The sequence below is a fragment of the Lynx canadensis genome, chromosome F1 (assembly GCF_007474595.2).
Source record: "Lynx canadensis isolate LIC74 chromosome F1, mLynCan4.pri.v2, whole genome shotgun sequence".
In the NCBI taxonomy this organism is placed as follows: Eukaryota; Metazoa; Chordata; class Mammalia; order Carnivora; family Felidae; genus Lynx; species Lynx canadensis.
Window position 1 is genome coordinate 24383028 of NC_044319.2, and position 27180 is coordinate 24410207.

Sequence of the window (27180 nt, forward strand, 5' to 3'; positions counted from 1 at the left end):
TGGCTGTGCTCTCTCTCTCTGTCAAAAATAAATTGTAAAAAAATTTTTTTAATTAAAAAAAAATTTCAAGTCAACAAATTAAAGCAGCTAGTGATGTGATGATCTAAAAGAGGCAGGGGGTATATCCCAAGAAACTGATGAGGGGAACATTACCTTTATGAATCTATCATGATGCAGGATTTGACTCTCAGTTTTGTAGGCTCAGCTACCCACTTAGTCAAGACAGAGAATGGATCTATTAACCAGGGCAGACCTGGATTAATAAAGCTCCCAAGATTGACACGTAAAAACAGAAAGCTAATGTACTGATTTCCAGTGAGACTTACAACTGGATATGCAACCAGATAATTCAAGTTGTCTAGCCTATACAGCCTCTCCATTCAGAGAAGCTCCTGGGAAGCCAAATTATAATCGGAAGGTTGCTTTGTGGATTAGAGGACATCAGTATTCAAATCAAATGTTTAATGCTATCATACTCTGCTTACCAGGGAGACCATCCCTGAAATGGTGGGATCTGCACAATAGCACCTGACCCCTGGACAGTGTTTAAGGGGGCCAAGACTCTAAGAGACAACATAAACTTCTATAACCAACTCCTGTCATGACTAGTATCGATTCTCTATAGATGTTCATGTTTTATCAAGCTACAACCTAATCCTGCTGACCTGGGAGCAAATCCCTTCTCTTTGAACTGCTGTTACATATCTTTTTTGATTCATAGTGCAGGAAATCCAAAAAGTTTAGCTCAAAGAATATCATGCTATTCATCTTATTTCCAAAGGTTTTAAGGAAAGCTACATGGTAACTTATACTAATTAAAAATAATATTAGTAGTACCTAACATTTAGTGAGAACTATATGTCAAGCACTTTATTCTAAACAGTTACACATATTAACTCATTTAATCCTCCCAATAATCCTATGAGGTAGGAATTATTATAACATCTATTCTCAAATAAGGAAATTGTGGCACAGAGAGCTCACATAGTAAAGGCTGAGCTGATATGAAACCCAGGAGCTCTAGCTCTAGAATCCCCTATTCTTAATCACTATGCTCTAATGGCTCTCAAAATAGTAACAATATGGACTCACTACAACGCCTGGGAAAATCAATATCCATTTTTACCAGCACTGCAGTCTTTCTATAGTTCTGCTCAGACTATTGTTATCAATAGGCATCCTTTAGACTATGGGCGCTAGGGAGGCTGGGTGGGCTAGGCTGAAGAACTTAAGTAACCTTGGATCCCAGAGGTTTGGCTTTAAACTCTCCCCAACCCCCACTCCTTGTTACCCATGACCTGATACCAAACAGAAGGCCTGGATCACCTTACCTTGATGTCCTTGACTCTAAGGGATGTGCCAAATCATAGACCTGAGGCAATGGAACACTGCTTCCTTAGTCTATCTAGTTAATTAAGTGGAATTGGTGCCTTAAAACATTAAAAGAGAATTAGATGATCCAGCAACTCCACTTCTGAGAATATAACCAAAAGAATTAAAAATGCGGTCTCAAGGGGCACCTGGGTGGCTCGGTTGGTTAAGTGTCCGACTTCGGCTCAGGTCGTCATCTCACAGTTCATGAGTTCAAGCCCTGCATAGGGCTCTGTGCTGACAGCTTGGAGCCTGGAGCCTGCTTCACATTCTGTGTCTCCTCTCTCTGCTCCTCCCCCATTCACACACACACTCTCTCTCTTGAAAATAAATAAGATGTTAAAAAAAAACTTTTTTTAAACGGGGTCTCAAATAGATGTTTGTATACGCACATTCATAGCACATTATTCATAAGAGCTATAAGTAATTCAAGTGTCTGTCAATAGATGAATGGGTAAAGAAAATGTGGAATATACATATAATGGAATGCTATTCCACCTTAAAAAGGAACGACATTCTGACATGTTACAATTGCAAACTGAGGAAATCAAACTAAGTGAAATAAGCCAGTCACAAAAAAACAAATACTGCATGATTCCACTAATATGAGGTACCTAGAGCTGTCAAATTTAGACAGAGAGAATATAAAATGGACCTCATCAGGGGCTGGGGGTGGTGGAGAATAGGGAGTTATTGTTTAATGCGTACAGAGTCTTAGCTCTTTTCTGTAAGATAAAAAAAAAGAAAAAAGAAAAAAGGTCTGGATATGGATAGTAGTGATGGTTGTACAATAATAGGAATGTAATTAACAGTGCTTAAAGGTACACTTAAAATAGTTAAGATAGTAAATATTATGTTATGTATATTTTGCTATAATTTTTTAAAAATTAAGTGGAATTATTAACCGACACCTACTGATCTCTTCATTTACTAAAAAAAAGAAGTGACATCTTTTGTGATAGACTAAATATTAGGTAACAGGCTCTATGTCTAGCCTCAAAATACTGACATTAGGTGGGGGTAGCTCACAGAAATATGTGAAAAACAAATATCTTTTTTAAAAAATCATTACAATAACAAGATTTTTTAAGTTCACGGTTTACACTTCATTTCAGGCTATTGAAAAGTTATGTGTGGGTTTATTTGGACCCTCATAGTTATATCCTTATTTTTAGCACAAAGGTAAGCAGTATAGTTGGGAATAATGAGAAAGACTTACTGAAAGCAGAGAGTGGTGCTTAAAAGCACAAGCTTTGGAATGTGACACACCTAATTACCATTACCAGTCTGCTACTTGCTAGTTGAGTATCATTGGCTGAGTTATATAACCTCTCTTAGCCTTAGTTTCCTCATCCATAAAATGGAAACACTAATTCCTAGGCCCTAAAGCTACTCTGAGGATTAAATAATGTAAATAAAGAGACTGTTTACCAAGTCTAACACAAAATAAACACTCATCAAGCAGTTGTTATTATTAATAAAATTTTAATAGAATAAAAGTAGACAGTAGAAAAAATAGGAATTGTGGGATCTTTCAAATACTACCAAAACTATAAATTTTATGGGGTGCCTGGGTGGCTCAGTTGGTTAAGCATCCAACCTTGGCTTGGGTCATGATCTCACTGTTAGTGGGTTCCAGCCCCACGTTGGGCTCTCTGCTGTCAGCACAAAGCCCACTTCCGATCCTCAGTACCCCCTCTCTCTGCCCCTCCCCCACTCACATGCTCTCTCAAAAATAAACATTTAAAAAAGAAAAACTATAGTTTCTATTTTCTATAAGAAATAAAGATATGGGGCACCTGGGTGGTTCAGTCAGTTAAGCCTCCAACTTCGGCTCAGGTCATTATCAGGTCATTATTATCGTGGGTTCAAGCCCCGCACTGGGATCGGTGCTGACAGTTCAGAGCCTGGAGTCTGCTTAGGAGTCTGCTTAAGATTCCGTGTCTCCTTCTCTCTCTGTCTTTCCCCTGCTTGTGTTCTCTCTCTCTCAAAAATAAATAAACATTAAAAAAAAAAAAAAAGAAGTAAAGATATACTACTAGCATTTGTAACGATCAGGTTGGGGAAAGGAAAAAATTCTGATTTTAATATTTTGCTTAAAGCAACAAGAGAAGAAATAAGTCCATGGTCATGAAAGATATGAAAATAATTGTAAGAAAATATTTTATGCAACTTTTTGCCAATAAATTGGTAATCTAGATGAAATGCATGATTATGAAAATATAAATTCTAAAATTGAGTCAAAAAGAAAAAGAAAACCAGTCAATAACCACAGAAGATAGATGATGAAAGATCTAACTCTAAAAATATAACCAAGTCCAGACAATTTTGCAAGCACATATTGTAACTTTCAACGAAAAAACAGCACAGTAATTTCCTACAGTTGCACTTCTCCAACTTCTCCAGAGCATAAAAAAGAAGGTGAAAATCTTCTCAATTCATCTACAAAGCTAGACTAATCCTAATATCAAAATTGAGGGGGCCCTAAGTGGCTCAGTTGGTTAAGCATCTGACTCTTGATTTCGGCTCAGGTCATGATCTCATGGTCTTGGGATCAAGGCCCCAGGTTGAACTCTGCACTTAAGTACTTAAGGTTCTCTACCTCTCCCACTGTCCCTTCCCTGTTTGCACATGCACGTGCACTTACTCTCTCTCAAAAAAAAAAAAAAAAAAAAAAAAAAAAAATTAAATAGACATAGCACAAAGAAATACTATGGGCCCATATCACTTATACATACTGATTCTGAAATCATGTAAACAAAATATAAACTAATCAAATCTAGCAAGTAATTAAAATAGTAATCAGAATTTATTCTGGAAATGTGGAAATGGTTCAGTGTGAAAAAAATATATAAATATAATTAATTACATTTATAAATTAAAAGATATAAAATAATATGCTTTTCTCATTAAACCTCTCAAAAAAAGCATTTGATCATTTCAACAGTCATTCCTAAATATCATAAAACAATAGGAAATAAAACTGGCAAAATACCAACGCCATTTCCAATAAAATTGAAACAAAGAGGAGATGCCTATTATCACCCAATTTTTCAACACTGTTTTTGAGAGTCCAGCTAATGCAAAAGATAAGAAAAATAAATAAGATATAAATATTAGAAAAGAAAATATAAATTATCATTATCTTAAATATTATGATTGTATAGTATGACAAGAAATGTAACCTTAATTAAAACAACTGTTAGCATCAATAAGAGAGCCCATTAGTGGGAAAGAATATAGGATAAATAACTTTTAAAAATCTGCAGTCCACAGCTTCTCTTTATATTACCATAAGCAGATTAAAAAAATGAAATAAAGAGTCCCATTTAAAACAATGTTTAACAAACAAGGTTTATTGTTTCATTTAGCACTAAACATTTTTCCTGAGACAAGAACACAGATTTAAAACTTTTTAAATTTTAGGGGTGCCTGTGTGGCTCGGTCAGTGAAGTGTCCAACTTCAGCTCAGGTCATGAACTCACAGCACATGTGTATGAGCCCCATGTCGTGTCAGGCTGTGTGCTGACAGCTCAGAGCCTGGAGCCTGCTTCCCATTCTGTGTCTCCCTCTCTCTCTGCCCCTCCCCCACTTGCACTCATTCTGTCTCTTAAAAATAAATAAAACATAAAAAAAAGAAATTAAAAAAAATTTTTTTTAATCTTAGGAGTACTAATATATATTAATTAGTACTGGGGCATTGGGTGGCTCAATCAGTTAAGCATGTGACTCTTGATTTCAGCTCAGGTCATTATCTCATGGGTTTGTTGGATCGAGCCCCACATCAGGCTCTGCACTGACAGTGTGGGGTCTGCTTGGGATTCTCTCTCTCTCCCCCTCTCTCTTTGCCCCTCCCCCACTCATACTCACATGCTCTCTCGCTCTCTCTCTCAAAAATAAATAAACTTTTTAAAAAAGTACTAATATATAAACAAATAAAGGTCCCATTATTAAATAGTTCACCCTATCTACTCTACCTGAGTATGTAATCATAGTTATGTAAAGCTAAAATAAATCACAAAGCAAACATTCCAAGTTTGGGAGGTTGGTGGTTTCAAAACAGCACCACTTCACTTGATTATTATGTACAGGCATTAGACCATACTATAGTGTAGACAACATGCCAAAAAGTCTTTTTATATTGTATTATTTATGTTGCTAGAGAACAGTATTACATCATTACCAAAATTGAAATTTACTTATTTTATACATATATTATATAAATATAAATATATATTTTATATATATATTATATATATATAATACATGTTTGATATATTTGATTAACACTGACCTCACTTCCATTTCATTGCTATAAGATACAATGTCTTGGTTTGTTAAGTATTTAGTCCCAAGGCTGGGGAAAAGAAGCACATGGTAGGTAGAGTACTCAGCTGAAAATATTCGGGGGAAAAAAAAAAGATGTGTTATAAGATAGTTTTATCAAAATCCTTTCTAATTAAAAAGATCCTTCATTCTTTGCATTATCACAGAAAATAAGAAGGAGCTACATAGTATCATGCAGCATTAACCTTGAGAAAATTCAGATTTAATCTTACTTTAGTATTGAACCAAACCAGGCTATTGGCACAATAAATAAGATGTCTTCAAATCTTTATTTCAGGGATCAACACTTATTTGTAAAATTAAAATAGGGAGAATAATATTACCTAAAATGAATTAAATACTATAATTAACTTTAAAAATTATAATTTGCAAGAAAGTTGAATAATATGTATTACATAATTAAAAGATAATTAAGGACAGGTTCCTTCACACATACCCACACACACATTTCCCTAAAGCTTTATAGATTTAATGGTTCGCTAATTGGGGTAGGGAGGAAATGAAAGTGTCCATTAAGAAATACTCAATCTCTTGGGGCACCTGGGTGGCTTAGTCCAACTGCTGATTTCGGCTCAGGTCATGAGCTCTCCTCCTTGGGATTCTCTCTCTCTCTTTCTCTCTCTCTCTGCCCCTCCCCCACTCACATGTACTCCATCTCTTTCTCTCAAAATAAATAAACTTTAGGGGAAAAAAAGGAAATACTCGATCTCTAAATATGATTGCAAAATTGTCAGATTATTCATTCATTAGATAAAAATGTGTTGCATGCCTACTATTTTCTAGGTACTTATCATTGTGAGACAGTAAAAAATACTGCACTGGGAAAGGACTTTTTAGATATTATTACATCTCAAATGTATTATGCAATATGCGGCTGAGAATTAATTATATTTAACACATTCAACGTATAGAACAAGATTCTGAGTAATCAAAGCAATTATACCCTTGAGCAACTCAATTCTTTAAATTCCTCTCACTATTCCCTTGAGTTAATTTCTACACCAGGATTCTTTTCCAGTTCTAAAATAAGAGAATAAAGACATTTCCTACAGAAGACCTAATATAAAAGAAGAGAAATGTAAGAGAGGGGATACATTAGCTCTTAAATTCTTGTTTCCATTTGCTCTCAATAGCACTTCTAATGTTTCATTTTCTCTTCAAAGAAAATCTTGATTTAGAAGAACAAAAAGTACAATCATCTTCAACATCAAAACAAGTATATTGTTTAGTTCTTACTAAAGTTAGCAATAGATTGAAACTGAGGAAGAAATATTAAAACAAATCTTTATTCTAAGTTATATAATGCCACTCACCATAGTAATGGTCTGATACTTTGGTATATGACTTTGTAAAATAAATAGTACCAACAGGTAGAAAATTTTCCTTTGCTCTCTTAAGACAGTCCTTAGGGGAGTTTTTATCAGTGTTTGCTCATAACTTGAATGTTAATTTAAAGAAGTGTCACTTCTATCACCTAAATGATATATTTTCTAGAAAGGTGATTTAATTGGGAAGAGAAAAATGCCATATTGCTTCTTCCTCCCAAGAGGAAAGGATGCATTCCATTCCTGTGAACTCTCTTTGTCTCTCTCTGCCTCTGTCTCTGTCTCTTGGGTTCTGTGTCTCCATCTCTCTCTGCCCTTCCCCTGCTCACATCCTCTCTCTCTCTCTCTCTCTCTCTCTCTCTCTCTATATATATATATATATATACACATATATATATACATATACACACACATATACATACGCATACATGTCGATGGAGATATACATATCCGTATATGCATATGTATGCATATCTGTCCAACAAATGTTTGATTTTGAGATCTCTCTTCCTCTTCTTACTGATTCATTATGCTCAGTGTGATGACTTTAAAACTACTGCCTTTCACATTTCATTCATTCATCAATAAATAATTGAGTACCTGAATGTATTGAGTACCTTCTGCATGCTTAGCATTATATCAAATGTAAAGGAAGATACAAAATAAATATAAGCCAAGACCTTGCCCTCCAGAATCTTTTGATCTCTTCCAGGAGCAAGATAAAACGTGATATATCATTAAGTAATTCCTATGACTAGTGCCAAAATCAAAGGTACAGGTAACATGCATTTTACATTTATGTAGAATTTTAGAGCTTCAAAACACTTTCCTGTATTTAATCCTCAGAACAGTCTTGTGAAGTACACATTATCAGCTCCACTTTAGCAACAAGGAACCTGAAATTCATAATTTTAAGTGGCAGCCTTAATCAAATAGATTATGAGTGGAAGTCAAGACTTGAGCCAGGGTTTTCTTATTCTAAGTCCAGTGCTCTTTTCAATACAGCACAGGAAACCAAAGGCTGGGGTATTAACAGGAAAACAGCCAGCTTTCTGCTACAGATGGAATTGAACTAGATCTGATAGGATGTCAGGAAAACATAAAGCTATCTGAGCAGTGTCCAGCTAAATGTCCAGAAGAATTTTATTCTGCAAATATTTGTACTTCAGTGTTATACACACACCACAACTACCATTTCCTTAGTTTTAGTGCCTTTACCTCCTCAGTAAGAGATTTGCTCTCAGAAATGAGGATGTCAAATGTAATTAAAAAGCTGGCCTAGCAGGATCATATAAATCTTAAATCACAAATACATATCTTAAAGGTCTGGCTTCTACTAATCCTTACACATTTTGTTTCCCCTCAGCACCGGAGAGTATATCTCGCCCCTATCCTTTTCTAACATTCTTGCTCCCAACAACCACTTATTTTAAGATGTCAGTAGCTGACCCTACCCCAAATTCCACAGGTTCACCCCAGTTTTGTCACCCCAGCCCCTGCCCACAACATCCCCTCCCTCGCAATGGATATAATACCTAGTTCCGGCTCTGCAGGTGTGGTCGGGATGCTGTACACAGCACTGACAGATAAGATATGACCTTTCGACTCCGTCCTTGGGGACCTCCCGCTGGCCGCGCAGCGTAGTTCCAACCCCGGCAAAGGGGCTCCCGGCTCGGGACCGCAGCCACCGGCAGCGCACGGTCCGAAGTGATGCCTCTGACAACTAGAACGACACTGGGCGCCGGGGCGTGCATCACTCCGCCCCATACTCCTGCCAACTGCAGGGGACTTGGTCCGGTAACCAGTCCATCCCACCCCACAGGCGAGTCCGGGCCAGCCGGACCTCACGCAGGACCCCGACGACGGGTCGCTGGCAGCGGCGGCGGCAGCAAAAGCCACCCGCCCCCAGTGCCCATAGCCGCCAACCTAAGACCCCCCTAGGCTGGACCGCAGAGAAGCGTTGCTATGGAAACCCCCTGAGGATCACGTGACGTCCTCGGACGACCAATCGCCTCTTAGCTCTGCCCGCGGCACCGCTTTCGGCCGTCCCTTCTGCCCCGCCCCCTCCCGCCCCCGCCTTCTTCGCCCAGCCCCGCCCCTTTCCTGCGGAGAGCCCGCGCCTGCGCACCGCATCGAGCGCGCTCCCTCCCTCGCGCGCGCTCCCCGGGGAAGAGTGGGGGCGGCGTAGGAGGCTAGAGAAGAGCATGAAGCTGAGGAGGAAGGAGCGCCGCCAGCGCGCAGGCCCAGAAGCGCCCGAGCCCCGGCTGCCGGCGACGCCCCAGAGCGGAAGAGGGAAGTGAAGGCGCCAGGCTGCGGGTTCCCGGTGGGTGGGCTACGCTTACCGAGGTAGAGGCAGCACCAACAAGAGGCTTTTGCCACCGGTCCGGATCGGGGATGTCGAAGAACACGGTGTCGTCGGCCCGGTTCCGGAAGGTGGACGTGGATGAGTACGACGAGAACAAGTTCGTGGACGAGGAAGACGGGGGCGACGGGCAGGCCGGGCCCGACGAAGGCGAGGTGGACTCCTGCCTGCGGCAATATCCTTGCGTTTGCCGGCCTCCTTACCCCACCGCGCCCCTCTCCCCGGACCCCGCCGCCGGCAGGGTCTGCGAAGCTGGGGCCGCTCCCGGGGCGCGGGCGCGGAGCTCACCTGTCTCTTTGGGCTCCCCCACTCTGAGAGGGCAGGGGACGCTCCCATTTCTAACCGAGTCGCCCCGGGACCCCAGGGTCCCCCCTGGGAAACTTGCCCTTCCCGGCGCGCCTTTCCCGCCCCCGATTCCTCAGGTTGCGGCCGGAGTTGCTGCCTGCAGGGAACTGGCAGGGCGGCCGCGCCCTCGCGGCGCGGGGGGAGGCATCTGGTGCTGCTCTGTGGCCCTCGGAGGGCGCCTAAGTTGTCCTCCGCAGAACGGTGCCTGCCGGGGCCACGGTGGCTCCAGAAATTTCTGATTGGGAGGAGCGGGCTGCTTGTGTTCTGGTGGTTTGGTTTTGGCAGCGTTGGGAGAGTTTATTCCTTGCCGTCAGGGAAGGGGCGATTTGCAGAATTGAGGCCCTCTGTCCTTTTAGCCCGTGGGCTTTTTTGCTTTTCTTTCTTTTCTTTCTTTCTTTTTTTTTTTTTTTTTTTAAGAGAAAGGAATTTGGCAATATATAGGTTGCAAGATAAACAATTTGCTAACCCGGGAAGGGGGGGGGGGGTGAGTCCAAAGCAACCAACTCGGGCGAAGGAAGCTTGGAGCCTTTTACCTGCTAATAAGCAAGGGACAATAGAAAGACAGAGCTTGCATGTGGAGAATCCCTGAAAATATTTAAAATAATCCCCAGCAAATAAAATAGATGAAGAATAAAATAGACGATGAGTCATTTGTACGAAGCAGAATGGTTTTTGTAATCCTGAAATCGTTTCCATTTCAGTTAAAATGTGGCTGTCAGTTCCTGGTTTTTGTTTTTGCATATTTGAATATTCATAATTTGAACATTTGCACCAGATATTTTTTAGAAAAATGTAAATGTTGCAACAACTAAAGCTGTAGTTTTAGAGATTCTCAATTACTGAACTCATTCATTTCTGATTATTCTCTAATGTATTCATAAGATAAGACTTTTTAAAACCCTTTCCTCATCTATATCCTATTAAAGTATAATGGGGAAATAGGAGTGAAAATATTTGGTTCTAACTATATCTAGTCTTAAAGGCACCTAAAATAACAGCATTAAACATTTATCAACATACAGATGTTTCTTTGATTTCCACAACCTTCATAGTCAGCTGTTGCTATTTTTCATTATTTAAATACTTAACTGTTTTGGGTCTTAAAAATGAGCCAATTTTGCAAAAGGCATGCTTTTTCTAGAAGTTCGTTAAGCCTTGAAAATAACAGCTTACCACCAACCCTAAGGCTTGTGTTTTTGGTTTTGGTTTTTTGTTTTTTTTGTCAGACGATCCCGCCTCCCCCCCCAGAAGCAATGAACATTATTCTGTCTGAAAACATTCTTTGTGATGGATAAATGATGTTTTGTGAAACTAACTGTTGGTTGATGGGTGATAACTCTTAACTGGTACTGCTGTATTCATATAATGGGTCTGCTTTGTATAAAATAAAAAGATATTGTCTCTTCTCTTGTTACAACCGAGAGACAAGCTTTGGTCAGGCACTACAGATGGAGGAACAAGTGAACTCTGGTTTTCCTTTTAGGGGAATGATTGTAGATTCTGACAGTCTGATTGGCCTTCCGTGCCTCGTACTTGCTAACTCACTAGTGCTTCCAAAGACTAAATTTAATAGGTATGACATAAGACAGTTTTAATAACCTTTATGAAATATAAGAGAAAATATCCAAAACAGAAAAATTAAGCTGCCGCCTAAAAAGTCACTGAATTATTAGCTCTTTTGTGATGCCTCTTTTCATCAATATTGAGAGATTGCTAATGTGTATCATTTCGATTGCTAGAATAATGACCAGTATTTTCTACCAGCATTTCAGTTAATGTAGAATATAAGTCTAGCAAAAGTTTGGTCTTTCATTTTTCCAGTTAGAATCACATAAAAGACATTTTGGTTGAGGATACATTTCATGTTGGGACCTATTAATTCTTTTAATATAGCTTTGGATAATGTTTGCATGTGTCTTACTGGAAAATGAAAGGCTATCAAAGTGTTCATTTAGTAATTGGAGCCACGCAAGAGCTGGTGGTTGCTTTATTACCTTCTCTAGTGTTTTCAGTATCATACCTTTGACTGACATCCTTGAAACCAACATGTTGAGTTTTACAATATTGAACGTAGTGACCATGGTAATTTTTCAATGTAAAAGTCAAGGCTTAAGAGCCAGTGCTTTCCTGAGGCCTGCCCTCTCCTGCTATGCCCTTAACCTCCATCACAGGAAACATGACCGCTGCCCTACAGGCAGCTCTGAAAAATCCCCCCATCAACACCAAGAGTCAGGCGGTGAAGGTGAGTCACAGACAACTCAGTGATCTCTGCTGATATCTTAGCATTCTTACCAAAATCCTGGAAGTGTCTTGAAATCAACAAATCTTTTAACTGTTTACTGTCTTTTACATACAAGAGCTCACAATGCAGCTAGATAGGTAAAAATTTACATACGAAAAGTTAGCACTCTGATATTGAGCTATGATAAGAGCATTTTGTATGTTCCATGGAGGCCACTCAGGTTGAAGTTGAGCAAAGGCTTGAAGAATAAACAAAACTTTTACGAAGTAAAGCGATTCTACTTGGTTGCTTTTTAAAAATTTTTCTAAATTATGTAAGAATTAAATGTTTATAGAAAACTAGTAATCATCATCATCCTACTGTCCAGAGATAATTGGTTATTACTTTTTGGTGTTAATATATATTTATAGAGCTTTTCTATTGGTATTTTTTTTTAATAAAAATGGAGTTTTATAACTGACTTTTTTCTTTTTGCAATGTACATGAATATCTTATCTTGGCAATAAGTTTATTTCTATCACATCTTTTTTAATGCCTGTATATAGATACGCTGCGGTTTACATATAACTAATCTCCCTTTGTCATATATTTAAAATATTGACCTTTTTTTTGAAATGAACAATTTTGCATAAATTCTTATTTGTTTCCTTTGAATAAATTCCTAGAAGTGCATTGCTGAGTTTGAGAATGCACGTTTTTTAAGACTTTTGGTACAAGTGTTATTGCCAAACTGCCCTTCAGCAAAACCTGACTTACATTCCTGGGCAGCAGTCTTTCAGTGATTCTTAAGAACATTTACTTAGTGTTTAAAATGTGGCCCAGGGCTCTGAACCCATTGTCCATAGGAGCCCTAAGGATCTCTTTATTGAGTATTAGTAACAGTTTGGGCAAATGCATAATAATTATCTAGGCCACAATAAAGAAACATTTCTTTGGTTTTTGAAAATGGTGGGGAACATCATTGAAATTTCAATTTTACCACCTTCTGCTTTTATGTGGCTGAGTTTTTATCACAGTTTGTGGGTGGAGAATTGTAAGAATATTTTTCTAAATTGGGTAATTGCATAGTCTTTAAACTGAAAACAGCAATAGGAGGTAGAAACATTCTGTAAAACCCTGATCAGTAGGAATGCCGAAGAGATCACTCTTTCTTGAATAGGAGAAGTGAACCGTTGGAAGGGTAAATTAAATGTTCTCTTTGCTTGGCTTCATGGGTGAAAAAATAACTTTGCTGTTGGAGCAGCCTTTTATCAAAGAAAAAAATTATAAATGAAGATCACTGTATCTTATATCTTGACTATAGATATGAAACTTAAAATTTAAGTTTTCCAAGCGTATTGTTTTTGAAGGATGGTTCAAGGTAGAACTGCAGCTCATTTTGTCTTCAGATCTTTTTCTGAGTACAAGAAGTAAAACTGAAATGTGGGTTCAATAACATTGGCAAATTAGCACCTCTATCTGTAAGCAAATCCTCTCAGCGCTCCTTCAGATACATGAAGAATCTGACCCCCTCCACTGCTACCATGCTAGCCAAAACCAGCCTGTGTTATTGCCATAACTTCCAAACTGGTCTCCCTCCTTCTGCCTTGTCCCCTGCCCCCCACCAGTCCCACCTCAGCTTATTCTCAGCATGGTGGCCAAAGTGATCCTGTTGAAATACAAGTCAGGTTATATCGCTGTTGTCCCCACGGTGGCCTGCAGGGCTTACACAGTCTGCCCTCCCACCACCCCTCTGACCTGTCCTACGTCCTACTCTTCCACCGTTATCACTCTGGCCACCGGGGATCTTCTTGCTGTTCCTTGAACACCCGGAATACACACTAACAGCAGTTCTTTCCTCTGACCAACATACTGTTCTCTGATACCCCCAAGGATTCTTTCATGTCCTTCAGGTTTTAAATGTCACCATCTCAGTGTGGCCTTTCTAGAGCAACCACTTGGCACGCATATGTCTAAATGTTCTGTTCTTATCCTCAGGATCGAGCAGGCAGCATCGTCTTGAAGGTGCTCATCTCTTTTAAAGCTAATGATATTGAAAAGGCAGTTCAGTCCCTGGACAAGAACGGTGTGGATCTTCTAATGAAGTATATTTATAAAGGCTTCGAGAGTCCCTCTGACAATAGCAGTGCTGTGTTATTGCAATGGCATGAAAAGGTGAGTTATGAATTATAAATCTCTGTGGCCAGCTCCTTTATAATAGTGACAATGACAACTCCTCATCTGGATAATTACTTTGACTTGTTGGTTATACATCTTTGTCTTTACAAATAAATGTGTGAAAGTGAAAGTTAGATTTTATGCTTACTGCCTTGGTCCTAAGAGATTCTGATTTGCAGCACATTTATTCAGTAATGATTATTGTTCATTTAACATAATCTTGAACTTTGAACTAAATGAAAACCTTGAAAAGAAACAGTAAAAATCAAGAATTCTTGGACTGTGGCCAAAAGGTAGAAACAACCCAAGTGCCCATGGACAGATGAACAGATAATCCATTTTATGCATACACCACATTTTGTTTATTGGACAACCAAATAAAGGAAATTATGACACATGACACAGCACTGATGAACCCCGAAAACATTACTCAAGGTGAAATAAGCCAGGTACGAAAAGACAAATACTGTGAGATTCCACTTCTATCAAATATCTAGACTAGGCAAATTCAGAGAAACAGAAAATAGATTAGAGGTTACCAGGGACTGGGGAGGAGGGAGAATAGAGTTACTGCTTAATGGGAACAACATTTCTTTTTAGGGTGATGAAAAAGTATTGGAAATAGACAGTGGTGGTGACTGTAGAATCCTGGGAATGTAATGAATGCTACTGAATTTTACACTTACGGATGGTTAACGTAGCAAAGTGTATGTTATATATGTTACACAATTTAAAAAACTCACAGGTGGGATGAAGAATTCCTGTATTTTTTTATGCATTTCATTCTGCAGATAGTACACTGTCCATTAAAAAAATAGTTAAGGGGAATTTTTAGCTTTAGCTTAAAAGTTGGTAAGGTAATTTTTAACACCCAACACTTAGGTAATATTAATATTAATGTAAGCAGTGTAACATTTAAATAGAACCAACCACAGAGAAGGGGTATGTTCTCTAATATCTTACAATTCCCGGAACTCAGGTTTTCAGAAGCTATTGTGTGTGTCTGAGTGAAAGCACATTCGGAAATAAGAATAGGTAGTAAAACTTGTCGATTAGTCTTGGTCAAGTCACTTGGTCTCTCATGCACTGTCAAATAAAGAGAACTAACATTTATGGACACGGTAACCATACCTCCCGTTTGCCCCAGTTTATGCCTGTTTTCCCAACATAATTATGAATAGTTCCCTTTCACTCCCCAGTGTCCCACTTGGAGAATAACGTATATGGTCATCCTCTTCAGGAACACGTTCCATTTGCCAGCCACTGTACCGTTAGTTTATGTTTCATTCACTCCTTAAAACAGCACCATAAGGTATAAAACATCTTTATCATCCTCAATTTAGAGGTGAAGAGCCAGCTTAAAAACCTAAGCAACCTAGCTCCTGTCTAGTCTCAGGATCATAGTAGACCTTGATGGAGCACTTACTGTATTCCAAGCACCTTGTAAAGATTAACTCCTTTAACCCTCGTAAAAATACTAGGAGGGAGAGCTTGCTATTATTTGCCTTTTGGTGGGTGGGGAAGCAAACTGAGGCTAATATTAAGTTTTCATTGCTTCCTAACATCACTCACTGGTTTTTGCCAATCTGTCTCCTAAACGCTTCTCCAGCCATCTACTCAGATGCACCTCTAATGCAACTCTTCACAGCGTCTCTCCCAGTCTGTTGCCGTAGCTTCCTAAACAGGCCTCCGGCTACCAATTTCACCTCCCTCAAATCTCTTCTCCACCCGGTTGCCAGAGTGTCCTCTCGAAAACCCAGATCTACCCTGTCAGTCACCTGCAGAATAAAGCCCGAGTTCCCAGGTCCAGCCACTCCTCTTCATGTTCTTCTCCCTGTGCTCCAGCAGTGAGCACAGTAGTATTGCTTCCCAGAACACCCCATGCCGTTTCACACCTGTGTACTTCTGCTCGTGATTTTCTCTACCTCAGTGGCTCCTTACACCCCAGTGCACACTTGTGTGAACAGAATATTATACTATATTATAGTATAGTAATGATCTCTACATGTCTGTCCCTTCCCAATAGACCAGAAGATGCTATATCCCTAGCATCTAGCATAGTACCCAGTACATAAAAGTATTCAGTAAGTAAACCAGAGCTTCAAATTCCTGATGCTTAGTCATGACTTCCAGTTTTTTAAGGTAAAGTCAAAATTAAAGTCCCTAAGTTCTTAGCTATTAAATAATATATTCTTAGCTTGGGAGAATAAAAAGAATCTGACAAACTGGCTAATCTAAAGGAACTTAGGACAGTTGCTCTCGGTTTCGATTTCTTCCTGCCCGTGCTAAGAAGAGAATAAAGTGAATATCCTAAATCTATACTTGAGTACCTGTTTTAGGCAAGAACATGCTGTAAACCTTTAAGAACATACTGTTATTTGAAAACAACATACTAGAATGTAAACTAGTATCTCACTAGCGTGTAGGTACATAAGGGTAGGGACTGTATCCCCAGTGCCAAGAACAGTCCCTGGGACATGACAGGAGTTCAAGAAGTATTTATGAAAATTAAAGAATTCAAAATCGGTAGCTGCACACATTCCTTCTTAAAGAAAAATGTTCTATTTGGTATGAGGACTGACCCTATGATTCTGTCAACATTTACGTTTTGGTCTGTTTTTAGGCACTTGCTGCTGGAGGAGTGGGGTCCATTGTTCGAGTGCTGACTGCAAGGAAAACTGTGTAGCCCAGCAGGGTCTGGGTCTCTCCTCTGGGTGTGGGAGTTGCTGGTACAAAGACCAAAACAACCAAATGCCACCGCTGCCCTTGGGGGTAGCATCTGTTTCTCTCAGCTTTGCCTTCTTGCTTCCTTTTTCATATCTGTAAAGAAGGAGATTACATATCAATTTTCCTTTCATGAAAATTGGGATAATATAGAGGAAACGTTTCAACAGGAGTGTTTCACGCTCTCAAAACTATTACAGTGATGTGTATACCTGTCTGTATATAATATAATTTGCCTTCAAGTTTAAGTGTGCAATTTTAACCCCTATTGGCTGGTGGGGGTTTTTTTGTTTTGTTTGCATTTTTGTTTTTTTGAGGTGTTCTGTTTTGTTTTTGACTAATAGTGAAAAATTTGATCTGAATTTGAGGCCAGTTTCCTAACTCATTGCTAGCCAGGAAATGATCTTTACAAAAAATACCTTTGAGAAACTGGCAGCTATTAACATTGCAAAACTGGACCATAATTCCCGTATTTAAGCAAAATGTGTTTCTGGAACAGGTGGTGGGTGAACAGCACGAGCAAGTTCTACCTTTGTTTCTGCTTACCTCCAGATCATGTGAGCTTAAGTATGCCTCTTCCTCTCCGCACCCAGTAATCATGGCCTCTCGATTTCTCTGTGGTCTCCAGGGTCCAGAGCAAGAAGTCTTGCTCTACAAAAATGTATCTATGAAATGCCAGAGCCTGTTTGGCCTGAGCATAAAACTTTGTTCTAATAATATGACCCTATTTGGGGAAACTACTCCAAATCAGAAAAGACATGAAAACTTTGATGAAGTTCAAACTCTGGGCAGCCTGCGAATGAAATGCTGATTTATTTAGAACTCTAATAGCTGCCTTAGACATGATGAGGTATATAACTAGTATTTGATATACCCTATAAATGTCTTCAGTGTTCTTCAGGGTAAATAGGATCTTAAAAGCTTTGGTTCAGATCCAGACATCTACACATTCTGTATTTTAGCTTAGTGGTTCTTCAAAAAGGAAAATGCCGCATAGCAAAAAGTGTTTACTTGTTGGACAAACCAAATGGGTTCTCAAAAAATGACCGGTGCTTATAAAAAGTTATTATTCAGTGGCTCCAAAACAAACCACCCAAATGCATATGACCAAGAGGGAAATCAGCCTGTGTTTCGTATTTACATTGGGCGCCAGTTTCATAATCACTGTCTTATGTGAAAACTGGTGGGGAAATTCTATAACCTCTTTGCTGTTTTTGATACCTGCTTTTTGTTTTGTAAAAATGATAAAGTTCAGAAAATAAAATGTCAGTGTTGAATAATTTATTTTTCTAACTCCTATTTTAACACTTATGTGTGATTAATTACGAGGGAAGATTTCCTGTTTTACCAGAAGGTTGTGCTCTTGACAAGAAGTAATCTGGTACAGGTTTCTAAAACTACTTTATTCAAATACAAAGTAGTGGAGAAAAGGAGACAGTCGTCGATGATCTCAGAGCACCACCAGAGCCTTTGGAATGATTCCTCGCCCTCTGGACGCTCGCTGAGCACCTGGAGTATCTGCCCAAAGGCCCAAACCAGAGTGTGCCGCGCTCATTTCTTACCAGCTTCTGAGCCCTTTCTCGCACCGCTGCCCATGACTAGACGCCTGCTTTAAAGGTTGAGAAACTCAACAGGAGGCGCGCCTGCGTGGCTCAGTGGGTTGAGCATCCCACTTCGGCTCAGGTCATGGTCTCACAGCTCCTGTGTTCGAGCCTCCCATCAGGCTCTGTGCTGACGGCTCAGAGCCTGGAGCTGCTTCAGATTCTGGGTCTCCCTCTCTGCCCCTGCCCCACTCACGCTCTGTCTCTCTCTCTTTCAAAAAGAAACATTTTTTTTTTTTAAGGCAATTCATAGGGCTGTGAGTTAAGAGAAGTTAAATAATAAAGTAGGCACAGCATAACTCTGTACAAACTTCAGATGAAAACAAGTGATACTGCAATACTTTTTTGTAAAATCCTTAACATCATTTTCATGACTATAGTGTTAGAGAAAATTCTGGAGCTCCATATTTTATAGTCACAAAGGTGGGTGTGTTCAAAGACTGCCAGCCTATCAGCTTTGCTCAGAAAGACAGTAAATATATTTAACAATACAGCATAGGGACTAAATCAGAATGGACTCCAGCTGGAAACAACCGTCTCCATGGAGTCCTCTCAGCTGAATGTCAGCCTAGGGCACAGCATGACGCAGGGCCGCCGTGGTGGAAAGGGGATAGTCAGGATGAATTGTAAAAGATACAAATGCTAAGGGGCACTTTGGGCACAAGAGTAGTTCTTTACCTTCCATTCTCTTCTACTTGAATCTCAGTGGTTTTATGGTCTCATTTGAGCCATTTTTCTTCGTTGTGCTTTTGCCATTTTTTAAAGGGGGAAAAATGGCACACACACACCCTTTTTGGGTCATTTGGTAACAGCACCATTTAGGTAACAAGTCTTAAGGAAACTCAGTAACATGCAATCAGTCTGTAGATGATACAAATTCACACGTTTATAAGCATTTACTGTGTTCCCAAGGATCATGAAAGACATAATAGAAGAATAATACATAGTAACTAACTTATAAAAAATAGGTATGAATAATTTTACCCTCCCAAGTATTTTTGAACATTTCTTCAAATGCCAGTTGTGTTTAGAGCATTTAAAAGTAGTCTATTAACATGGAAACATAAATAATCCTGCCTAGGTCCATGTGGCCCACTTACATGGGCTTATAAAATATATGAATTCCAACATCAATAGATATAACACAAATAGCAGGAAGCCAATGACACAGCACCCCCAGCATGTGGTAGTACCACGGCTTTTAGTTTCCAACGCAAGATTTGGTTGGAGTGAGAGTAAGTGGACTAAGACACAAAAGCCACCCTTGACTGAGTACTTACTATGTGTCAGTCCCCTTCTATGTTTTATCTTCAGAACCAAAGCTTAGAAATACATATAAGATCACATGGTTTATAAGTGCCAGAACTAGAATTCCAACTCCTATCTGCCTGAGTCCGAGGTTATACCACACTATTTTCTCAAGTCCGACGTTTGGCGAATACAGATGTCTCCAGGACAAATGAGGATTGGGGTTTTCTCTAGAAATCTTAAACCTTCATGTGTGGGGGCTACTGTCGAGAGGTAAAATCCACTCAAGAGCCCTTCAGAGAGGTGAAAGTCAACAGGTGCCCAAGCCGGAAGCGGATTTGGAGAGATGCTACAACAACAAAGGACCTGCTTGGAAGCACACAGAACATAGTTATTTTTTCGCTGTGAATTTTGCTTGCCTTTTGATGATTTTTAAAGTTGTGAGGTTAGAGGTCAACACCCATAACACATAACTCCACTAGAAAAAAGTGGCTGAGGGCTTCTCAAAGCATGTGGGTGCTCTTGTGCCTTGCTCTTTGTGCAATATTTTTAATATGTTCTTGGTTTCCCACGTTTCCACAGATGATGTATTTTAACTAACAAACTTCTAATTCGTTTTGTCATAATTCCATTTAGCAAGAACCAGAACCTCAATCCCTCATTTCATTAGCCAAGCTCACTAGATTATTGGTCATAACTGAACATTATTTGCTTAATTGAATTCGTAAGAATCACTTTGGTCACCTCCACTGTAATTAGCCGGTGCCCCATTTTGGAGGTACCCCAAATTGTCAGCTTATCTCAGACCACGATCCTGGAGTGTGTCATTCTGGGTTCAAAGCCAATTGAGGATTAGAGTTTTTGCAGGAGAAATTCTAGGATGTGGGACATCTCTAAGATAACTCTGGGCTTGAGGAAATCAGAATCAAAAACGAACAAACAAACAAACAAAAACAGGCACGCGGATCAGGAAACGAGGCACCACTCACCAGGCATGACCCTAACAACGGCTGTGTTCTTTGTGCATAGCGCCACCACACATTGGCCCACCTCCAGCAGGATAGGTATGGGCCTGGATACATTCTAACCCGCTGTTGTCTATGCCTGCCTTCCCCCTGTTTACATTTGCCTTGTCTGCTTTCCTTTCCCTAATTATTTCCTTCTGTCTTCAGTCCCTGCGGCCACTGCCTTCCTTCCCTGTCCTCTCTCTACTCCTCCCGCCACATTTCCTCATGCCCAGGCACTCAGAGTCATTTCTACTGATTAAATATGTGGTGCTCAGGCAGATCAGTTCAAGTAACGCCCTCCTACAATTCACCACCTACCCCAAATGTTTAGATCGCTTCTTCCTAAACTGCAGAAATGCCGGGTTTTATTTCCGTAGGTTGCTTTGGACAGCAATTGAGCAAATAACCCACAATCTCACAATTTCAGACCAAGTTTTAAATACACTTTTTCTTTTAGATTTACAAATAACTTCACCTTAGAGACAAAAAAAAATACAAAGGAGCACCAAAGTGACTGGGAATGGGAAGATGAGCCCAATGAAGAAATCGAATTGGCCCTGAACATTTTAGAAAGGGGTGCTCTACAACATGGCTTCTTCTATCCATAGTCCTTCCATGGGCCTTCCCCCCACCCCATCTCCACCTCGGCCCAGTATCACCGATCGAATATGTGAAAACCTCAGTTTCAAAACGTTCTGTGCACTACCATGCACGTGCCTCTTGGACCCGTCTGGGACACCCAGAGGTACAGCATAGCATCTGCCTCAAGGTGGCGCTGCTTCCCCACGGTGATGAGCCAACCACAGGCAACAGGGGACGCCGCTTCCACTCACATTTGTTTTATTTCATCATTTATATTACTTGGATGTTTAAATAATAAGCGTAAATTATCTGTGTTTACATCTTCTTAGGAAGCAATTCCCTAAAGGCTGTACATATGAAAGACAAATTGAAGAGTAGACGACTCACCTGAATCCCACCGCCCAGCGTTCTAAGACCCACAGTTTTCAGCCCAACATTTAGCTCAGGCTCTCGAGGACACACCCTCTGGAACTTTCTGCCAGACTGTGCAACCTCTCTGAAGTCATAGCTGAGCCTTAGTCTTCTCAATCCCGCGACATAGTCAATGCTCACCAATTATATCTATTGGTTGTATCATATTGACTGAGTGGAATCGTCTAAGATATCCTGAGGTATATGCACAGGTCCTAGGGTGCCTGGATAGGAGAACATATTAGAAGCACAAACTGAGAACCATGCAAAGAGTTCAGTAATCCTCCTTGGATTCAAGTAGCCTTTGAATTGAATCACAAATTCAATGTGGACATTTAGGCAGAAAATGTATCAGCCTTAAGCAGAAATTAGGCCATGATGCGTAGCTTGTGTGGCCTTTTTTGTCTGCGGTTTTGCAAAAGTCACCAGAGACAGTAGCTGAGGGTCAGAATTCCAGCTCAGCATCTGGCTGGCAGTGGCATCTAGGGAATTTACATGCAACAGCTTTCATTATTCTGTGGTATCACCCCTAAGGTCAGAGCTGCGCCCCAATCCTTTTTCTTTTCTTCCTTCAATGTAAAAATCATTAAATAGTATTCATTAACTTACACCACCTCTCTTGACTCTATTTATACTTAGAATTTTCTAATGTCAAGTCTTAGGGTAACGAATGCCATAAATGGACAATATCACTGAATAAAATCGTGCTTCCTTTTGTTTATCCAAAAGTTGAACCAAGATTGCAGAAGTGCCTCTAAGTTAAGATTCTCTTCAATTTTGATGATTGAGTATTCATTGACCTAGGATTTTGTAATATATTCATTTTCATTTTTATCCATTTATTTTCAAATAAGTAATTTGTTCATATGGTTCAATATTCGAAAGGCAAAAAAGATGCACTATAGTTATTTTTCCTCCTACCCCAGATCCCCTTTCATAAATCAACCAATATTATGAAATTCTTGGACATCCTTCCAGATATAGCGTATGCAGCTACAAGCAAATACCTGTATACTATTTCCCCCTTTGTTCACATAAATACCAGCATGGTATACATAACGTTCTGTGCCTTGCTTTTTCATTACAGTATAATTTTGTCAATAATTTCCTATCAGTACATAAAGAACTTCCTCATTTTTTTGTGATTGCATAATAGTCTACTGTATAAATACATGTATCACGAGTTACCTAACCATTTCGTTATTGATTTCGGTGGTTTCTGGTCTTTTGCAGTTACAAATGCTACAGTGAATATCATTGTACACACCAAAAGCCATTTCACATACGGTCAGGCCTATTTATAGATAATCCCTAAAAGTGGCATTTGTAGGTCGAAAGATGTGCATTTATAATTTTGATAGATATTGGAGGCTAGACTGCCTTCCTTACAAGTCCTATCCCTTACACTTTCTCTGGCAATGTAGAAGAATGCCTGTTTTTCTACCTCTTTACCTTGCCTATGTGTTTGTTATCAAACATTTGTGTTTTTGCAAATCTGTAGAATAAAAAAAATGGCATCACATATTTGTATTTCTCTTCATGTAAGTGGGGTTGAGTATCTTTTCATATATTTAAGAGCCAATATTGTTTTCTTTCCTTAAGTTTTATATTTATTTCGTTGCCCATTTGATCATCCTTTTCTAATTGATGTGAAGGAGCTCTTTCTCACAAGGATATCAGCCTTTTATTTGTAATAGGAATGTTTAATATTTTCTCAGTTTGTGTCTTTATGATGCTTTTTGCTGTGAAGAAAAAAGTTATTTCTTTTTATATAACTGAGTTCGTTAATCTTTTCTTTTACAGCTTTTAGAGTTCAAGTCATACTTAAAGGTTTCTCAACTCCAAAATCAAAAGACAAAAATGTTCTAAACTTTCCTTTTTTGTTCTGTGATCTTAAATTTTAGATGTTTTTAGTTGCAAAACATTGATTTTTTTTTTCCATTTTCAACAACTACTGTTCAAAATCGAAGTATCCTAATGATTAGGATCATTTGTCCTCATGCAGAAATCTCACATAGCTCCTAAGTGACTACTTCGGTTGCCTTTCTCCGGACTTGAACCCTCAAGTCCTTTTTCTTAAAATATATAGCTAGGGGTGCCTGAGTAGCTCAATGGGTTAAGCATCCTCTGACTTTGACTCCAGTCACGATCTCAGGATCTGTGAGTTCAAGCCCCGCTCCCACATCAGGGTGTCTGCTCTCAGCACAGAGCCTGCTTTGAATTCTCTGTCCCTCTCTCCCCACCCTCTCAAAAATAAATAAACTTTAAAAAAAAAAAAAAGATATACAGCTAAAACTACCCAGAGTATTTCACTGTCATTCAGTCAAATATCTACAGGCCAGGGGCTGCTGAGAGTATATAAGATACAATCCTTATCTTTCAGAAGATAGATTCTAGGGAACAGACACACTAAAGCAACAACTGCAATTCTATAGGAAACAAGCTAGAATAGAGAAAGGCATGAAGTCAGGCAGAATATCCAATGGGGAGCAATTACCTCTCCAAGACTGAACGTTAGGGAAAAGCTGCAAGAATGTAACCATTTCACCGGACTTGCAGGCTATGTAAATGTAAGACTTTGCCAGCTAGACAGGAACAGAAAGGGAACACCAGGCAGAGGGAACAGCATGATGTCAGAAGTCACACAATTAGCATTCTGGAATCTTGTTCATTCTTGGTATTAAATCAAGTTAATTAACTGATACCATTGTACCACTAAGTGTTTGAGTAACGGTTCCAAATTTTCTTGGTCCTTAGATAAGAAGCAAAAGATTTCCTTAACATCTATGTAATCCCAGTGTTGATTCTAGCCAGAGGGAAAACATCTGCCGCTGAGACAAAGCCACTTATGAATGACATGGTACAGCTGTTGGGCCAGGAGGTATATACACAAGGCACATGCTGCTTGATGGTGACCCTGGAGTGCTGTGCTGAGTAGGACATGTCGGGGCCAGCAGGAAGGCAGACCATGATAATTAGTGATGTCTGCAGGGGGTTTGAGAGGGGTCCAATGACAGCACACATGCTATTCAATTATGTTCAATACCTGCCTTATTTGGCCTTGACCTTTATGTACAGCCTCATCCCCAACTAGAAGTAGGACTGTATTGGGGCACCTGGGTGGCTCAGTCAGTTGAGCACCTGGCATTGATTTTGGCTCAGGTCATGATCCCAGGGTGGTAGGATCGAGCCCACATTGGGCTCCATCATGGGCATGGAACCCGCTTGAGGCTCTCTCTCCCTCTGTGCCTCTCCCCTACTTGCTCTCTCTTTCTCTCTCTCAAATAAATTAAAAAAAAAAAAATAAAGATTAAAAGTAGGACTGTCTCATAGCACAACTCCAGGGATCCCCATTCATGCCACACAGTCATGTTCTAAGGGGTGCTGCCCATACGAAATCTGCGTAAATGGTGTCCCTCGATGCTGTACAATATAATACTGACTAAAGTTCCGCTTAACTTTACATACCAACCACCTAAACTCATATCTACTTTTCTCTGCAGGTCTGCTCCATTCTTCGTTTTATTACCAACCAGATTCCTCTCCTTTACCAGTGACACAATAAAACATGTCCATCAGAAAACCCCTAGGTTTTCCATCTTAAAGTTCAGACATCCAGACAAAAACTGACTTCTCTTTTTCAGTTCCCCTTCCAAAGTCCCAGAGAAGGACTCTGATTGGCCCAGCTTGAGTCAAGAACCAATCAACTGTAAGGAGTGGTGTGGATCACACTTTCCTAATATGGAAACTTTTACTGTAACTCCGTGGACGGACATAAAGGAAGACAAGTTCTTAGAAACAGGAGATTCTTATTTCACAACTAATAAATGTCAATTTCATATGTAGGTTCTTCTAGGGCAAGGTCCATGGATTATTTCTCTTTGGTCAGTTTATAAAACTTGTACGTAATTGGGTCCCTCATATATTTCACTGAAGGACTGGGCACCTTTTGTTGAATGATGAATGAATGAGTGAATGAATGAATGAATGAATATTGGTATTATTGTCTCCACTTTAATGAGGTTAGCTCAGAGAATTACATTGCCTGGAGAAGTATAAGCATTTTAGTGATCAACTAGAATTTAGGTGTCTGGTTATAAACAAGACTTTCTCACTGAGTGAACAACTACAAATGGAGTCTTATAAGAAATGTAGGTGATATATCATAATAAAACAAGCTTTTGCTTTGGAACAAACAGACCCAGCAAGCTTTGTCAAGTCGCTTTACCTGTCTGAGCCTGTACATTCATCTGTAAAGTGAATACAGTGCCATCTACAGCATAAAGTTGTTGTGGGACATAAATCCATAAAGAATGTCCAATGTCTGGCATATTGGATTTTCAAGAAATATTAGTTACATTGCCTTTTTGTACTAACTGACCGATTGAGCTGGGTCTTCGTTGGAGCTGTTTCTCGATTTTCCAGCCAACTTATATGTCTGCATCCCACTCTATTTGACCCTGCTATTGCTGATTTTTCAGCAGGTAGACTCTGAGAGACCAAGAATTGTGTCTATATAACTTACTCTTTTTGAAGTATCCTAAGAAGGCTGACCGTGCTTGGGAACTGCAAACACGCCAGTTGATGGTAACAGTGCCGAGATTACTCAAACAGCCCCCAACTGGTGCCACACAGACACCTTCCATTTCATCTCTACACAGCCAGAGTTTTTCAAATCAAAGACTTTACCATCAAAATCCCATTCTATTTCTCTACTTCTTAAAAGGCTTCAAATGCTTCCCCTTGCTGTTAGTATAGAATCCAAACTCCTTAGCATGGCCACAAAACTCTATGTGGATTGGCCTCTGTCTCCTCAGTCTCCGGGCCTTAGCCACGGAGGCCTCCCCTCAGTTCCTCCGCCATGCTCCCTCGGCACAGAGCCTTTGCACACACTGTGTCCTCTGCCTGGATGCCCTTCCCCTCTCCCTCCCATTCACCTAACTCCTCATTCAATTTACTTCCTCAGGAAAATCTTTCCAAATCCTATCTGATCTAAATTAGGTCCGCCTCACAGCCATGAGTGGCTATAGTCTTTTTCCTGCGTAAGAGCGCTTGGCACTCTTGGAATTAACATTTATTTGTATGACTATTTGATTATCTGTATCACCACTAAATGACCCACTCCATGAAAACAGGCACCGTGTCGGTTTCTGCTCGCCATATTTCTTTCATAGTTAGCACAGTTACCGGATAACATAGCAGATGTACGGAAACTCTTGGCTGAATCCACGAATGTTGAACGATAAAAATGACCAAAAATGTATTGCTTATTGCTGTATAACAAATTACTCTAAAACATGGTAGCTTCAAACGACAAGAAGCATTTGTTACTCTCATAGTTTCTGTGGGTCAGGAATTTGATGGTGGCTTACTGAGTATCTTTTGCTTTGAGGCTTTCATGAGGTTTGTCGTCAGAGGTCAGCAGGGGCTACCGTCACCTGAAGGCTTGTCAGAGGCC

At 39.8% G+C, this 27180-nt stretch overlaps 2 protein-coding genes across 3 annotated transcripts in view; one reads left to right on the plus strand and one right to left on the minus strand.

The window, feature by feature from the left end:
• Positions 1 to 8865, minus strand: part of RGL1 (ral guanine nucleotide dissociation stimulator like 1) — a 258267-nt gene extending 249402 nt beyond the window's left edge. The window contains exon 1 of one of the 2 annotated variants that reach the window (XM_030303435.2): positions 8579 to 8865. The gene's annotated coding sequence lies outside the window, so the exon portion shown is untranslated. The remainder of the gene's footprint in view (positions 1 to 8578) is intronic. The other variant, XM_030303437.2, reaches the window with a different exon arrangement.
• Positions 8866 to 9249: 384 nt separating this feature from the next.
• On the plus strand, positions 9250 to 18157 carry ARPC5 (actin related protein 2/3 complex subunit 5). Its single transcript, XM_030303440.1, has 4 exons — positions 9250 to 9580; positions 11920 to 11992; positions 13970 to 14146; positions 16773 to 18157. Exons 1-4 carry the CDS (start codon positions 9438 to 9440, stop codon positions 16833 to 16835), a joined length of 456 nt encoding a protein of 151 aa, XP_030159300.1. The 5' UTR covers positions 9250 to 9437; the 3' UTR covers positions 16836 to 18157.
• Positions 18158 to 27180: the final 9023 nt, after the last annotated feature.